At 31.1% G+C, this 18,575-nt stretch overlaps 2 protein-coding genes and 1 pseudogene across 3 annotated transcripts; 2 read left to right on the forward strand and 1 right to left on the reverse strand.

Moving 5' to 3' along the window:
* The first annotated feature begins 7 nt into the window (after positions 1 to 7).
* On the forward strand, positions 8 to 3,447 carry LOC111411631 (ycf20-like protein). Of its 2 annotated transcripts, XM_023042145.1 has the most exons (3): positions 8 to 155; positions 1,613 to 1,694; positions 1,975 to 3,447. In XM_023042145.1, the coding sequence occupies exons 2-3, from the start codon at positions 1,621 to 1,623 to the stop codon at positions 2,369 to 2,371; spliced, it is 471 nt and encodes a 156-aa protein (XP_022897913.1). In that variant the 5' UTR covers positions 8 to 155; positions 1,613 to 1,620; the 3' UTR covers positions 2,372 to 3,447. The 2 variants fall into 2 exon arrangements, with proteins under 2 accessions (XP_022897913.1, XP_022897914.1); XM_023042146.1 differs by lacking the exon at positions 1,613 to 1,694.
* A 6,433-nt stretch (positions 3,448 to 9,880) lies between these two features.
* LOC111412899 (zinc finger protein 1-like) lies at positions 9,881 to 10,606 on the reverse strand. Its single transcript, XM_023043767.1, has one exon. The coding sequence runs from the start codon at positions 10,604 to 10,606 to the stop codon at positions 9,881 to 9,883; it is 726 nt and encodes a 241-aa protein (XP_022899535.1).
* A 3,552-nt stretch (positions 10,607 to 14,158) lies between these two features.
* Positions 14,159 to 14,844, forward strand: LOC111412900 (annotated as a pseudogene).
* The last annotated feature ends 3,731 nt before the right edge of the window (positions 14,845 to 18,575 follow it).

Here is an 18,575-nt window from a genome sequence, read left to right on the forward strand (position 1 = left end):
GGTTTACTTATGGAGTTCGCCTTGGGCCGAAAACTACAAGACCGCCCTGCTTGCCCAACCACTACTAATACACTCACCAGACTCCGCGTAACCTTCTGACAAACTAAATTCAGAAGTTGACTTCCTGGTGGTTCTCCGTCGATACCTTCGATTAGGTAAATTCTGTTGACCCATTAATTATTTTTCCCCTATATTGAAATTCTATTTGGTAATCTGAATTTAAGATTTTACTCCGTTAGAACCAAGGAGACCACTTTAGTGGGGATTTGCGTGTAAATTAAAATTTTGCTCCAGTTTTTATTGAAAAAAAAAATTCTTATGTTGGGAAACCTTGTTCTAAGCGTGCACTGGAACTTGATTTTTGGAGTGAAAAAGAATGGTGAAAGTGAAATTACTAGGTTACAGAATCAAAGGATTATAATAAAAGACTTAATTGTGAAGAAAGTGATGAATATTGACATTTCGAATTATTTTAATCTGATATTATTACCTAATCTGTTATAAAGTTCCAGACATTGGGGCGGATTGTAATTCATTTGCTGGGGTATTACATTTTGCGTGCAATGTGGTGTCCTTTGTGGCATCCTTTTACAATTTCTCGCTGTTGGTAAACTTCCCCTCTGGACAGTGGAATTTGTTGAGATAACTAGATGTGTGTTATTACTTTTATTATAGTGATCAAACCTTTGAAAGCTCATAAATGAATAATTTTACATTCTCCAAAATTCATTAGAAGTAGAATTCTAATATATTTGTTTGTTGTTTTATTATTAAATTTTAATTAGTGGCATGATTGGATTTAGGGGGCTTCAGGCCCAAAAACCATTTTTTTTTTTTTTTGTACAAAAATCATATATTAAAATTTTGTTTATTTATTGATATAACCCGACACGTGTGATATTTTCATCCACTTGAATTAATTGCTAAAACATGTACAAACATTTTTTCATCTTTCAAGTGACAAACGCTTTTTATCATCCTGAATTTCTAAAACGGTGGACTAATTGATCAAACACGACAATATTAACGTGACGAGTTACATCAAAACGTTAATCCCACGCTTGTCTTTTTTTTTCTGATAGTAAGATAGCTGAATAATATAGTTATATAACTGAAACAAGATTTAAACTTGGACAAGATAAATGCAATGATTCAAAGTTCATGGAGTATACATAAAGTTGAATAATATATATTAAACTTTTAAGGTAAGTTGTTACTTACGTTTTTGCTTTCAAGACTTTAGCCAAACGTCTCCTACTTTTAAGTAAGGTAAGTTTACTTTTTCCTCGTTGGGGGAATCAGTTTCTATAGCTTTAAGCATAAGCTACAGAAATTGGACCATTTCTATATACTTTCTTCATATATCTGTCATATCATAACACTCTCTCTCTAAAACACTCTCTCTTCTCTCTCTCTACAGCAAACATGCACAGACAGTCACTTGCCTGGACAGATTTAACATAATTAGGCTGCTTCAGTTTCTTTATTTTGTTTTTTAATGAAAAAGTTAACTCCTTGAAAATACGTAATATATTCTATTCATTGAGCAGAAGGCTTGGTGTGGTCAAACATTGGCCTAAGGTTCAAATTAATTCTGAGTTTTGACTTGCAGGTTCGTCCATGGTAATTGCTACCAAAATGCCATCACCTGGCTATTTCACAAGTTTCAAACACCTAATACCTTCCAGATCAAGGTTTCTGACCATCCATTTATCTGATTGCCTTAGCTGCATTGCGTTTTCCTTTGACAAATTTTCACTCTTGCATTTGGCATTTTCTCACGTGGGTTATACTTTTATGTTCAACAAAGTTATGTGATAGTGATGTTACACTGGTTCTCATCGAGATTTATTAAAAATAATAATACTGTTTGCGTGATGCCATGTCATTGGTTAGATCAAGATCTTAGATTCTATGTTTTTAAAGTGCATTCGTGCACGCATGTAAGCTAAAACCTCTGTTACAATTGTCTAGGAGGATGGCATGGTCTATCAGAAGTGCAGCTGATGGTGGTAGACTAAATTCTTCCACAAACGACACTGGTGGAACTAGGCTTGTTAGGGCCATGCAAGCTTTTCAAGTCAAGTTGAATGCTAGAATCAAGGAGCTGAGGAAAAATCTTCCTACAAAGTTACTGTTTTTCTTGGTGGGCTTCTATTGTGCGACTGCTTTCGCTACTGTAATAGGGCAAACGGGGGACTGGGACATTTTATCTGCTGCGTTAACTGTAGCTGTAGTGGAGGGGATTGGGGCTCTCATGTATAGGTCTTCTCTTCCCTTGGTGGATAACATAAGAAACTTGATCACCTTGTGCAATTATTGGAAAGCTGGCCTTTCTCTCGGTCTTTGCCTGGATTCATTCAAGTATTAAATGGGATATGGTAAGAGTGTGTATATTGAAGTCCTGCAAAGACGTATTCTCAATACTTTAAGTGGCTTCTCACTCTTCTAATTGCTCGAGCTAATGCATTACACATTGGAATCATAAGGACTTTATTGCTTCAATTGAGATTAACATGATATGTGCTTAGTGCTTCACGGTCTGCAAGGAACAATAGAAGTAAAGGATCACTATTGCGACTGCTGAAGAACAATCTGTATGATTTGTATGGTGCTAGAAGGACTGCAGCAACAGTTGGATTTATCCCTTAATAGCTTATCCCTTTTTTCATCAGATTTATCTTCACTTCTCCGAAGTTGGCCCCTGTCAACTATCTGATTAGGTTTTACCAGAGTTGGTGATATTGCAGATCTACCCGCGGACCTGGTCAGCTATTGGCACAAGTTCATGGCCGACATTCCCCTTGTGAGATACGGGCACTTTGAGATCGAGCATATATCTTCTAAAGGATTAATTGAGAAGTATACCAGTACAATCATCGGTTAGCAATTTTAGCTATAAAAAACAGCCATAGATGGTTCTGTAAGTGAAGGTTGGAAACAATCAGATGTCAAGTTCTTTCATCATTAGGAATGAATTGGCTTATTCGGAAAAGGGCTTGTTCTTTGGAAGATCTGTCTTGAACATGAAGATGTGTAGATCTCTTTCTGCTGCATGCTGGGTGCAAACCAAAATACCCAAGTAGAGCATTTCTTTCTGATCATCTACCGCTGGTGTACACAGTGAGTGGACAGATGATTCCTTCAAAAAGGAGATTTTGTTTTTGTACAGGCATAGGAAGAAAGAAAGGGAGTATGAAGATAATTCCACATTTTTTTTACTTTTGTATACACAGGGAAAAAGCAACAAGCATCCGCTGGTGGAATGGACTGCTGATAAACAATTATCATTGTAGAATTGTATTAATGGTATCTATAATTAACCATAATGGGTTAATTATGCCAATGATCATCAAATCCTTATTCATTATGCCAAGTCAACAAAAATTGAGAAATTAGAATTGGGGATTAAACACTTTGAGATAAGAAAATGTAATGCAACTTTAGTTTTGGTAAAATTTTTGATTAAATCATATGGTAAACTCGATTTCTCTATTCTTTTTAGCGACTAATTTTCCGTGTGTTAAATAACACTGAGATGTTGGCAATTAACATAACAGTGGATTTTAATGTTAATATTTTAAATTGAGTGATGTTAATGTAATATTTAAACGTTTGAGTGATTTACAGAAGAAATAACTTTTATGACCATTAGCGTAATTACTTGAAACTTTAAATACCACGAGTGTGTACATAATATTCGGTCATTTAACATATAAATCTTCATTTTGCTTTAGAGAAAAGTCTAATTTCAATCATTTATCAATAGATTTCAACCAAAACAAATTTCGAAAAGCTACATTGATTTAAAATGAACTTGTCGAATTAGGACAGAACTCCTTGGGCTGGGTGGAGTTGGTATGCAATAAACTGCCCTTAAAATCCTCATAAACAATTCTTCTTGTAGATGTAGGGGTCGCAATGGGTTAAGTTGAACTCAAGCTTAGTTCATTTCCACCAAGTAGGCTAGATTTGATCCTTTCGCTCATAGGTTGAGCAGGATCATTTTTGTTTATTTTTAAATAATAAAATAAGTCAAAATTGAGCCAAAAAAACTCGATGGCTCGTAAAACAAGGCGTCCAAACAAGTTTGAGTTGTTCTTGCAGTTGAACCAAGACGAGAAAGGCTTGGCCCTTTTGCCTGCCTTACCTTATTAAGCTTCCCATATCTTTTGTAAATCTATTCATAGTGGAATGTTTAGTACGTGGTATTATAATGTAAAATATTTAGCTATTTTCTCTTCTTTAATACTTTCACATTTTATTCAATTCATTTCATCAAACACATCAATAGACATTTTGTCTTAAGCATTATGACATAATGCACTCCCATGAGGACATGTTTGGCTATCTTTTCGCCTTCACTTATTGCGTGGATGTAGTAGTTTTCCGGTGGTCACTTGTGATTGTACTAATAATTGTGATTAAACTTCGTCGTCACTCTATCAATATCGAAATGTAAATAAATTTTATGATCAACATAATCATAAAAATACATCGTTGATTACGGTCTCTACAGACGAGCACGCATCTTTTCCTTGTTGTTGCATCCTCCATTTCTTTCCATGGTAATTATTTGAGGCTTGATCTGTCAACCAAGTCGAGCAAAAGAACCTTTATTCAGTTGCTAATGAAGAATCCTAATGCAAACTCAACTAGAAATTGCAAATATATACTAAATTTTAATTAAATAAATATAAAATATTAAAAACCATCTAAATAAGTGATCCATATTTCTCATGTTTGGGACTGCATCAATTTATGTTATGTAATAATTTTATTGGTCACAGGAAAATTATACATTTAAAATTATTAAAAGTGAGAACTGATTGTGCAAGTATTATCGTAATCATGATGAAACATCCAAATTTATTTAACGAATAATGCTATTCACAATCGCTCACTACGACAGTTGTTCTACGTGACATACACATGATCGGTGGTTATTTGATTATTACTTTTATTTAAATAGTTCCCAAATGAAGCTTCCCATTGAACATATGTAAAAAACATATTTAAACTTCTTGTTTGTTCCACATTTTTCCAACAAGAATGCATTTTAAACATCACATCATGGGTCCTGCCTTAGAATATTGAAGTCAAAAATTGTAGGCTGATTTGATGGAAAAAATGTATTATTTTCCCAAATAATGTGCACCAAATGGGGACTAAATATAATAGTATTTATGAATGATTTTTATATCACTGCAGCCCTAATTATTATGACTGTTGTATCCCTTATAATTTTAAATTTTTTCATATAAATATGGGGTTTTGGTTAGAAATAAAAATAAAAATTTATTGGCTTCTATTCTCTCTTTCGTTCTTTCTTTTTCTTTATCTAACTTATAATAAATTATTAGCACGATGTTCTAACCAATTGAGTTAGCGGAATTATTTCTATTTCTTCGAATCTTTAGCCAATTACGACATACTTTTATTTTTTCCTTCAATCAAAGAAAGACAAGGAATTCTAGCCATTAAGTTTACAAAGAAATTATTTTAATTTGCTCAAAGAAACTATTAGTATTATCTTAACTTTAAATTATGTAACAAAGATGTATAGTTATTCGATTTGATTATACCAATTTATAATAAATAAATATTTACATGAATGTAAATTATTTTCGTTCTATATTTCAATACAATATTTTCAGAAGAATATTGTATTATTGTTTTTGAAAAGAAAAAATCTAAATCAATATTCCAGAAAAATATTGTAGCATTATTTCAAAAGGAATATGATAGTTGTATTATTTTGTTGCTGCTGAAGAAGCACAAATTCACACATACAATATTTAAAATAATATATTATTATTATTCTTGAAAAAATATAATTTTTTTATATTATATTCTTGAATATAGTTTATTTCTAATTGTGCTTTCATGAAGAAACACAATTTACAATTTCATTAATATTCCCAAAGAATATTATTTAGACTTTGAAAGGAAAAATTATATTATTCTAATATTTCAGCTAATATTACTTGTCTCATAGTAACATGATATTACAATTTCAATATTTTAGAAGGATATTGATTCATTGCTCTTGAAGAAGTAAAAATTATTTTATTGTATGCATAGTAATTATATTTTTTATTTTGTATGAATATATGTTTGTATTAATAAATTATGAAATCAAGTCACGTTAATAAATTCAAGCTAATGTTTTATGTGAGTTTCATCTTTTCTCCTAGTTAATTTTCTATTTTTTCACTTATCGTTCGATTAATTATTTTGTTTCTATTCTTTTTAATACGAGTATAATTTATAAATTCAATACTCGTATTTCTGTCTATTATAAAATATTATTACTCCTGAAATAACACATTATTATTAATATTCTAGTTAGAATTTAAATACTCTAAAAGAGCATAATTAAGTAAAATCTAATATAAATTATGTTTTTAAGCCTGAAGAGTAAATTTTTATATAATTTATATTTTAAATAATAATATGTTATTACAATTGAAGAGCATGAAATTAAAATTTTAATATTACAGAAGAATATTGATATATTGCTCTTGAAGAAACCATAGTAAAATACAACGTGCTTTCGAAGTAGCACATGTTTCAATGAATATATTATTTTGAATTAGGTTTATTCCTAAAGAAAAGTATACAACTCATGTCATGTGGATATTGATTTTTATGTCATAGTTAATCATATTTTTTGAGAATTAACTTTGTCTTTTGTTTAATTGAATATTTATTCAAATGTCAAAATTAGAAGTTTAATTACTAAATGTGTTATTGTTTGGCATGACCGGTTGGATCATCATTGGATTAATAATGATGCGAAAATAGAGAATTCAAATGGACATTCAACAAAGAACTAGAAGATTCTTCAATCCAATGAGTTTCTATACGATATTTATTCTCTCTATTATCGATCATTAATCACCACTTGCTAAAATAGAGATTGAATTTTCTATATTTTTGAAAATTAATTAGGGTAATAAAAGGGGACTGTCACCTTCCATGTTGACTAATTAGATATTATTTGTATATAATAAATATAATATATCTACCAGATCATTGTATGGTATCAGAAACTTGAAGTTTGTGAAATTCCTGTTCAAAAGTTAAATTACGAGCATAATTTTCAAATTACACAATCTAAACAGTATGTCTTGTAAATCCTAGCGAGCCTAAATAGCAACATTTTAATATGTGTTAGTTGGGATGTCGATAAATAGTTTAACTAATTTGCTTGTTAAATGCCTTTAATTAATTTCATTGAAAACAAAGTACTTCCGATTCTTGTTTAACAAATTACTATTATATATGTATCATGCTAACCTTTCAAATTCTCTCCATTATAATTGGCTTATGGTTGGAGTCTGATTTCTTCATTTAATTATTTGATAGTGCAATATATATTATTAGTTCACCACATTGCATTGACATGGAAAGTGAGGAATAATGAGAATGAATGCATAGTTTGAATTTTTATACAATATCCCAAACCCTAACTGGTGATATTTTATAACACGATTTGCTGATTGTTGATTTGAATTAACAATTTTCTCAGCATCAAGGGAGGAATTAAAAAGTTAAAAGTATAAGTTCAAAAGATAATTTACTTAGATGCATTTGCTGACTAAAGAGATTAACAATATATCGTATACCAATTTTAAATGCTCCAACTCGAATTGACTCTTAGAAGGACGATTAGTTAATATTATATTCGATAAATTTATTGCACACTTGGAGCATGATAATATTCGATTCTGATACAAAAATCTCCAAATAAAAATGGAGCAATTAGTAAAAATGGTCCTATTGATGAGGCATATACTCTTTACGAGTATTTAGACATATCAAATTACAAAATTTCAGAAGAGGTTTAGGTACCTGATATATTGAAAACTGAAATATCTCTATAAATTATATTATTATATAATAAATAGAACCGAAAAAGAAAAAATTATCGATAATACTTTTACACTTGATGTACTATATCATATTATGAATAGTGAGGAATTGAAATAAATTCGTCGAAGCATATCGATCGAATAAATAATTGAAAGGCAATCCTAGAATATTGAATTTACTGAGAAACATGAAGTTCTGGATCTATAGTCAAAATACTTAAAAGTGTATACTTATGCAAATGAAAATAGAAAAAATAAAGTCATAATATGAAATGTACAACTCTTTGCATATGAATTTTGTGAAAGCTTGTATAAATATTTTAATTATCATGTGATGGATCTAATCATAAGTCTTTATTATATTAGTGATACAATGCATAGAATTTGATATGTATGTAATAAATTTGATATAGTCAACTCATCTGACATAGTTATTAATGTTACCTTGAAAGATTAATATTCTTGAAACATCTAATTCAAATGATATTATTACGAGGGGAGTAAATGCGCATTGTACTTAACCAAAGTTTTATTCTATTGGATTTTTCTAGCAAGGTTTTTAATGAAACAATTTTTGTAACGTATTTAAAAGAATTATGTACTATTTTTCCTATATTAGAATTTTTTCTATAGGATTTTTCCTCATAAGATGGTAACGAAACATATTCTTTGTGTAATAAATGTCCATAACATACAAGACATTTACCATTATAATAATTCTTATATGTATGAAACTCTTGAAAAAATTAACAAGAGTTATTTTTTGAACCATCATATTAATTTAATTATCAAGCTTAGTTCCACCGAATTTTCTTGAAGACATTGACGTATTCAATATTGAAGATATTAACATACAAGATATATTGCTTGATACAAGAATTGAGTTTAGGGGAAGTAACTGTATTGTCTTTCTATTGATCAAGTTTTATCCCAATGAATTTTTTTGACAAGGTTTTAAAGAGCAACATTTTATTACTTCAAATTATTTGTACTCTTTTTCATTGTTGACATTTTTGTCCCATTGAATTTTTTGCCAAACAATGTTTCAATGAGATAGTTATTATGTAAATAGTCATTCAAGGTAGAGTGTTGTGAATTTAGTAATATTTATAAATGACCTTTATAACCTGCAATACTAGTTATTATTGATTGTTGTATCTTTTGAAACCCTAATTCTTTCATATAAACATTGGGGGTTTGGTTCGTAATAAAACACATAAATTTATTAACTTCTCTTTTGTTCTTTCTTTCTTTCCCCCGTATATATTATGTAAATATATACACATGGGTATACACTGAATGATTTACTTAATTTATATCGCATTTTATATTAAAGGAAAACATCCAATTAATCTTTTAAATTGCATGTTTAATATTAAGTATTAAAAATTGCATATAGATTCACAAAAATGGTGATATTAAAGTAAAAAACCATAAATAAATAGGGGTAAATCACATCCAGAACTAGACATATTCTTACTTTCAAAATATGCTTATTTAACTTTCACAAAAACGGTTATTTATTTAAAATTGTTTTTTTATTTATCAGTAAATTCACTTAAAAGTGAATTTTAAACCTCAGCCGCCAAACTTTTCATAACCTTTTGAAGCTTTCGAACACAAACCATATTTTCAAACCCTTTTTATATTTTTGAGTGCTTTTCCAACCTATTTGGGTTATTGAACTTTGGATAGAAGACATTAAAAATGTTTGATTTAAAAATTAATATTGATTAAGTCTTGCTTTCAAAAATTATACTGATTAAGTCTTTTTTTCCATTAATTTAGGGAGAGAGAGTAAAAAATCATTAAATTACATGCCATACCATAATCATAGACTCTATTATCAACAAACAATGACTTATTTTAAATTTGAAATTTGAAATTCATAATGAGAAATGATAGTAATTTGATTCAATAATATATTTTATTACAAGAAAAGTGGAAATATGTAATAACTCTTAAATCAAAACTGAACAACACTAAGTAAAGAAATGAATAAATTAAAGCTTCAGATTCAAATCAAGACCCGATGCATCAGTTTGATCATTATTTGAATGCCCCGGTCGAAGTTCTTGATTATTAATATTGCTTTCCATTGCCTTAATTGGTGCTGTATTATCCATAGAATTAAGCCTTAAAACAAGAGCTGCACTGCCTCTTTCAGACTTTTCATGGCCAAATCCAGCATTCATTTGATGGTGCGTCAACAGCCTTTCATTCATAAAAAATGACCTAGACAACTTTTCATGGCTTGAAGAAAACCGTGGATTATATTGTTTATGAATCATGGAATCGGACCGAACCGAATCAACCGATCTATCCAAAGTGCCATAAAAAGGGATTATTTGGTGATGATTAGCAAAGTTGGAGTAAGGATGGTAAGGATACCGTGGGCGGCCTCCAGCCAAAAGAGGCGGCGGCGCAGCTACTTCCATTACTAGGCCATGTCGTTTCTTGGCCGATGCACGTTCTTGTTTATGGGCATTTTGATGCCCTCCGAGCGCTTGAGAAGTAGAAAATTCTCTCTTACAAAAGCTGCATGTAAATACTTTAGGTTTTAATCGTCGTCCCTCCTCATTTGATGACTCGTTTGCACGAAAAGAACCCGAATTAAAAAGCTCGAGATCTAACACAACACGAGAAGTAGATTCGTCTTCTACTTTCGATTCGGACCCTCGTTCCACAACTTTTTCCTTCATCTTCATGGCCTTGTCTAGGGTTTCCATCGCCACACAACTTATTTTTCTCACAAGTTTAAAAAAATTTACAAAGCCATGAACTTTATATAGGTATATAATTAATGCTAAATCACTTAAATATGGAAACATATCCCTTTCTTTAATCATTGGTTGGCGTTATATTTAGAAGATAACAATTTTATGCCTTATTATTATGCTATTATTATTCAAGTAAGATAGAGATTGAAGTGTTCAATTCATATTAAACAATTCCTTGTCTTGAAATAGTAAGCAGTCTGTCTCAATTAAGTTACAAAATGTCTAAACTACTCATCTAATTTAATTAATGATTTCTTATTTCTAAAATTCGGAATTATTGATAAACTAAAGTATAATTAGTTAATTGAAGGTGGTAAAAGAAGGGTAGTAGAGAAGAAGAAAACATAAATGGGTGGTCATAATCAATTTTTTTTTTTTTTTTTTTTAACTCTCTGACTTTAATTTATTGTTTTATTTTGCCTACTTTTTTCATTCACATTTTTATACTTAATATTTCATTACTTAGAATATTTTATCTTAATGACGATTTTTGTTTAAAAATTATGTTTGCATGCTTTAAAACTAGAGACAGACATTTAGTTCCAATTATATATATATATATATATATATATATTTTTTTTTTTTTGACTTGTTTAAAAATACGAGAGTCAAATAAGTCTTTTTACTACTTTTCGACATAAACTATCACTGGGGATGGGATGTTTTAATTAGTGGAAGGTTGAAAATAAAAAAATTCGACCATTAGTAAGCTCTGGTTTGTCACTCATTATTTTACATTCTACTACATTATTTTTTCTACAGTACTCATTTTTAATCACACATTTTTCATTAAAATAATATTACACATAAATCAAAAGCTTTTCCTTTTTTTATCCACACATTTTTCATCAATTTACTAAAATTCAAAGATTACTGAAAAATTTCTATAGAACATAAACTCTCTTGAAAGGGCAGTAATTATTGCTTTGTGTGAGTTTTTTCTTTAGAAAATTGAACAACAAAATATAGAAAACGAATTAGTATTTCTCCAAAATCCCTATCTATCAATCCGAAATTCTAAATTGTACACCTCGTGTTTTCGTAGACTTGAAAATAAGTTATAATTTCATTAGCGATAATTTGAATATGAATTATGGGATAATTGCAGCTGAGGCTCCAAACCTTTCAAAAAGTTTCAGACTTTTCCCTAGTCTTTCATTTGTTGCAGCCGTCACCCAAAACTTTCAAAACATTGCGGATGAAGCCCCAATGGATGGATTCCATCCATATTTCCATTAGTTGACAAAAAAATTGGACTTTGAGCACATTAATTAATTGTAAAAGAACAAAATGATAACCTTATATTTTTCACATTAAAAAACTTAAATAAAAAACAACCCAAAAAAAGAAGAAGAAGAAAACAAAATAAAAAGGAAAAAAAATCTTCTTCTCAACATTGTGACAGCTGCTTCATCTTCCTCTGTCGATGTTGTCACGTATTTAGAGGATGCCATGTTAGCAGACAGAGCTAAGCATAAAACTCTTTTGTTTGGCGAGAAATTCTACAGATCTAGCTCTCTTTTCAGGTTTTCATTGGTTGGGATGTAGAGGAGATGAGTGAAGATCTAAAAAATAATTCGCTTTAGTTGAAGTTGTGGTAGTGAAGAGGCAGGTAAATAGATGCTCTGGTTGCCGAAAGAAGGCAGGGTTGATCAGATTTCGATGCCGCTGCAATGAACTTTATTGCGCTGAACATCGATACACCGACCAGCACGATTGTAGTAATGACTACGCTCCTGTTTGGCCCCTATTTTGTGGAAATGAAAATCGATATAATAGTATTTTTTTTGAAAAATGAGTTGTTGCAAAAGAAACAAAAGTTTTTGACTTACATGTAATATTATTTTATAGAAGATTGTGTGGTTGAAAATAGGAGGGAGAAAAATGAAATGGAATGGAATGGAAATTAATTGGGGGGCCAAAAGGGGGCTACAAGGTTGTCGGTCGAGACATTGTAGCGAAGGAAAATCTGGTGGTAAAAGCAGCCAATATTGTAAAGATCTGAGCAACAAATTGATCGAATACTTCACATACATATATGCATAGTGGATTTTCGATTTTGGGTGGTGGTCGATTTTGGGCTAGGTGGTGGTGATGGTAGATTTCTGATTTTGGGTTAGGGTATGGAGGTGAGGAGAGGGAGAGGGAGAGGGGGATGGAGAATAAGAATTTTTTTTCTTTTTATTTTGTTTTCTTCCTTTTTTTGTTGTTTTTATTTAAGTTTTTTAATGTGAAAATTATAAGGTTACCACTTTGCCCTTTTATAATTAATTAATATGTGGTCAAAGTCCAATTTTTCTGTCAACTAATAGTAATATAGATGGAATCCATCCATTTGGGCTTCATCCGCAATGTTTTGAAAGGTTTGGAGTGATGGTTACAACAAATGTAAGATTAGAAAAAAATCTGTAACTTTTTAAAAGGTTTGAAGTCTCAGTTGCAATTATCCCATGAATTATTAACAAATTATGAACTTTACAACTCAACCTCCACGTGTGTCCTATTTACTAGTTAGGTACGACAATTGACATCGAAGGCGATGTTTGCAAACAAATTTATGGTAAGTTGTTAAGAGCTACTAAATCCAACCTAATTTTCTTAATGCTAATATTATCATTGAACAAGATACTAATATTAATTTCCTCATATATTATTTTTATCATTAAAAGAAATTATTAATACTTCATCCCAATATACCAATTTTGTGAACTTTTTCTTCAGCCCTACGTTGATATCCCTTACAAAGAAGATCCCTCTTTTTCAAGAGTAATGCTATTCGTATTGAAGATTACCAGTAATCGTTCCACGTGCTAGTAATAAGTGCACATGACGTGATAGCGCAAGTACAAGACCTTTTGAATGCACATTGAATATCACAAGTAAAATTAAATTAAAGTTTGACTTTGGAAACTGACTCGTAAGAATCTTAAAATGAAGTAAGCAAGCCAGTTCCATGACATCTGATGAAAATTTTCACATGTTAATTTGAACAATAATAGTCATACGCGTTTCTTGTGTTCTAAATACATGAATCATGATCAACATCTTCAAAATATCCATTCAAAATTGATCAAATATTTCGAACTAATTTACTAAGTAAAACTTGATTCACAGATCATTTATCAAACTAAAAATTAATCAAATTCACTTACTATAATCATAACAAATCTCAGCTAGCCATCCATTTTATCTAAATATTTTAACAATCAGTATGAACCCTATTTTCTCCACTCCACAAAGAAAAAGCAATTGAATGAAAAATAGCATTTTCCACTATAAAGTATAAAGACGTACCCCAATAATGAAAATCATGGAACTACCCTTGTCCTTGCCAAACATTTTCTTGTACTGAACCCAACTCGTCTATAATACTATTGCAGTAATCTTGCTAACATTTTCCCACGCTACATCTATAAAATGGTACCAATTCAATCCATTCATAATTCTTTGTACAATTATCTAGAATCTCTCAACCCACAATCCACCATTCCGGTTAACACCATGGTCCAAGGCATAAAGATCGTTGATGAAGTATTGGGACGGCTAACAGTCTTGATGATGGCTCGGTTTATAGGGCAAGGACTGGACCGCTCGAATTCAAGTTCATGGTTGATCGTGTCTTACCTCATGAGGACTTTGTAGATGGAATCACTATCAAAGACGTTGTTACTGTTGCAAATTCGGACCAAAAGGTACAAATATATCTACCTGAAAAGAATATTGAGGACTTTGACAAACTTCCTTTGTTACTTCAATTTCATGGTGGTGGATTTTGCATTAACCAAGCTGATTGGTACATGTACCACACTATTTTCACTAGTCTAGCACGTACAAATCGAGCCATAGTTGTTTCGGTCTATCTCTAATGTGCTCCTGAGCACCATCGCCTAGCCGCCTGTGATGATGGGTGTGTTGCACTCCTTTGGCTTTGCTTTTTAGAACAAGGCAAAGCCTATGAGCCTTGGACCCTGGCTCAATGACCGTACAAATTTTGGACGAGTTTTCATAGTAGGAGATAGCTCCAGTGGCAACATAGTACACTAGGTGGCGGATCGTGCTGGACATGAAAATTTGAGTCCCCTTAAACTGGGTTGCACGAATCCACCCCGGCATCGTCTGTTCACAATGGAGCAAATCGGAGTCGGAGCAAAACGGAATCACCCTTTCTAATTCTTGACATGGCGTGATAATTTTCTAAGTCAAGATCAAGTCCTAGTTGAATTGTATTAGGAGCTTATCGAGTTATAATCAAAGTTAAAATAATTAAAAATTGGTAGTATGGGTCCTGAATGAGTCCAAGATGTCAAAGATATCCAAGAAGAACAAACATGATCAAGAGAATGCAATTAAAAGTCTAAAGAGTGTCAAAAATCTCCACATGCTCCAAATTCTTACTGGCAACTTGCAATGCATTTTTCACATAGAAGACTTTCAAATTTGGAGAAATGCTATTTCTATAAAAATTGTAGTCCTTCAAGTTATCTTTCCAACATAGTTTGAATCACCTCAATCCGATATTGAGAGAGAAAATTAAGATGAAAATATTGACGATTGTTCAACTGCTGCTCGCCTAGCACTAGCTAGAGCTCGAGTGATAGATCAACATCCAGAATTTTATTTTGCTTCAAACACTAAATTTTCAATTCCTTTTTATCCAAACACCTTTCCCAATATATATCCTTCTCTATGAGCTTCTCAGAGTGTGTTGAATCATATTATTCCATTGAGATATTTACTTGAAGATTCAAAGCATCATTCCTTGATCTCCATATTCAACCACCATATCATTGTGTTCTAAAAAAATCTTTTTGAGCCAAGATACTTCTTTGAACCATACAATTTACTCCATTTAGGTTTAGAATAAGTTATGTGGGAAAATTTACCTTTTTATGAACTATGCAAGTTTGGGTAAGCAAATAACTGCTCAAGATGAAAATTCATGAAAAAAAAAAAAAAAGTTGGTCTCAAAATAAATTTTTTTTTATTCTTCTATCACATTTTTTTGATAATTTTTCATCATTATACATGCATGATCATTACTTGTCTTTTCTTTATTATTCATGACAAAAAGGGAGATAGATGTGTATTTATTTCAGGGAGTTGATTATATAACTTAAGGGGAGATTTTAAGAAAATTGAATTTTTTGATTGATAGATGACTTAGGGGAAGCCATTTAATATATTTGCTAGAATTTTATTATTAGTATAATGTTGTGTTTTGTCTATATTGATATAAAATTCTATGATTTATTTCTAAGTTTATAATTCATATTATATTGCATGCTTTGATGTTACACATATTAATAACTTAGTTATATGATCTTTGTCGTTTATAATTCATATTAGTTTTCTCTTGCATTTCCTGTGGTATTGTGGTTTCTATGTGTTTTAGGAAACTGGTTGACAAGTTGCTGAAGTGTAGTTTGAAAAGTATTTAATAAGTAGATTGTAGTGGTCTTTTGACTTTGAAATAAATGATTTTGTCACGGAATATCAAAGGAGGAGATTGTTAAGTCCAAATTATAATTGACAATTTCCTAAGTAAAAAAAAAAAAAAAAATCCTAGTTGAACTATATTAAGAGTTTATCGAGTTATAATCAAAGTTAAAATAGTTAACAATTGGTAGTATAGGTCTTAATGGAGTCCAAGATGTCAAAAATGTCCAAGACGATCAAATATAATCAAGGAAATGCGATTAGATGTCTAAAGGGTGCCAAAAAGCCACACAAGTTGTGCTCCAAATTCTTAGTTACAATTTACAATGCATTTTTCACAGAGAAGACTTTCGAATTTGGAAAATGCTATTTGTATAAGAATTGTAGTCCTTCAAGTTATCTTTCCAACATAGTTTAAACAACCTCAATCCGATATTGAAAGAGAAAGTTATCATAAAAATATTGACGACCGCTCAGTTGCTGCTAGCCTAGAGCTCGAGCGACAGGTCAACATCCAAAATTTTGTTTTGCTTCAAACACTAAATTTTCAATCCCCTTTTATCCCAAACACTTTTTCCTATATTGAACCATAAATTATTCCATTAATTAAGATATATATTGAGCCATATATTTTCATATCCTGAAACGTTAAACTACTAATCAAGACACAGATCGTTTGATCAAACACCAACCGAAGAACGAGGAATTCTTCACTTAATCCACTGGAGATATATCGATACCAAGGATTGGGAGCTGTTTCAGAAGCACAAATTCAGAAGGATTAAAGTGAGGTACCAGAAGTCGAGGTCTGCGTCAGGAGCACATAGTCCAAAGGGCTAAGATATAAACCAAGAATTGGAATTTGTTTTGAAGAAGCATACCTCTAGTAGGGTCAAGGAAGAATGTATGAATCGAGGTCAAAAGTTCTACGAGTTTGGACCGTACTGTAAGTTTGCTTTGGTTTATAGTGAATTATTGATTGGTAAAGTGCTCGAAGTTTTTCTGCAGTTAGAGTTTCTCCACGATCATCTTTGGTGTTCTTTACTGCTTTATTTATTGATTGTGACATTCAAACCATAAGATAATTGAATTTGATTAACTAATCACCTAGAAGCAACTAAAAGTGACTTGTTGCTTTTTAATTACTTATTTTCGCACGTTGAGTCTAAATAAGTTGGATAATTAGAACTTCCAATTTTGAATTGGATGCAATAAGGACCATCCTAGCTATAACTTGTCCAATGACGCCGTATTTGTACTGCTTGGTAGAGCAAGATTTGATCAAGGACATTGAAATGGAATTCTACAAGGCCATGAAAAAGGCTAAGCCCCCGTTTGGCCCCCATTATTTCATGTTATAACTTTTGGAATAGTGTTTTTTTGAGAATATGTGATTGAAAAAGAAGGAATTTTTTTTTTTTTTTTGTTTACATGTAATATTATTTTACTAAAAATATGTAGTTAAAAAGAAATATATATAATCACTAGTTGTAATCATGACGAATCTACAAGTCCGTTGTCGTCACATTAAATTTGAAATCCAATACTTTACAATAGATTTTTCAAGGTTTAACACAAGATATTCAAAAAGATTCTTTATAGTTTTTGCAAAATAAATCAGGATCTCATCGCCATCCAGACTATGATGATCATTTCTAATGATGGGCATCATTGATCGAGACATACTTTAATTTCTTAAAACTCGCTCATCTTAATAAAAATAAAATTATGAAAATAAACTTTTTACGTAAGTTTTAACTTTTTGAGAATTTTCAGAGAGTTTTAATCTTTAAAATAAAGACATTAGCACTTTAAAATTTTTTGTATAATTTAAAATATAACAGAGGAAGTTGAAATTTCTACACAACGGCTTACTAGGTCATTCATAATAGACCTATACTTTCCCCTATAATTTACTCGACAATAATCATCGGCACTATTTATAATGGAATTCAACTAAGTTACTTGTCTTGAATTAAAAACAAATAATAAAAGGTTTCATCTTCATTCAATATTTGAAAATAATTATCCTAGCATGTTATTTAATGAGTCACACAAAAAGATTTGAAAAAAATACCCGAAATTGAAAACAACGATTGGAAAGTTAATCTTCAATCTGGACGTTGAATTTTCAATCTCTCGTGTTAATCGCCTTTGAATCATATGCTAACCTCCTTGTAGTGAAAAATATGTATGATAATGTGTCCCCTTCGTTTTCCCGTCTTCTCTCGTTTAAATATTAGGTTAAATTTGGTTTCCATAAGAAATTTAGGTGAAAAAGGGAAGCTGGGCCCATTGGCCCAAAATCTTGCCTTGCGCACACTCGCCACTATAGGCCCTTGCACGCGCTCCATATTTTAAAAAAAAAAAAAAAAAAAAATTTCTTTTATTGCACTTTGGTCCTTCAATTTCGGTCTTCATCCATTTTAGCTCCTTTTGATGTCTCCTTGGTCTTTCAACTTTCAATTCCATCTAATTGACT

The sequence above is a fragment of the Olea europaea genome, chromosome 16 (genome assembly GCF_002742605.1).
Source record: "Olea europaea var. sylvestris chromosome 16, O_europaea_v1, whole genome shotgun sequence".
Classification (NCBI taxonomy): Eukaryota; Viridiplantae; Streptophyta; class Magnoliopsida; order Lamiales; family Oleaceae; genus Olea; species Olea europaea.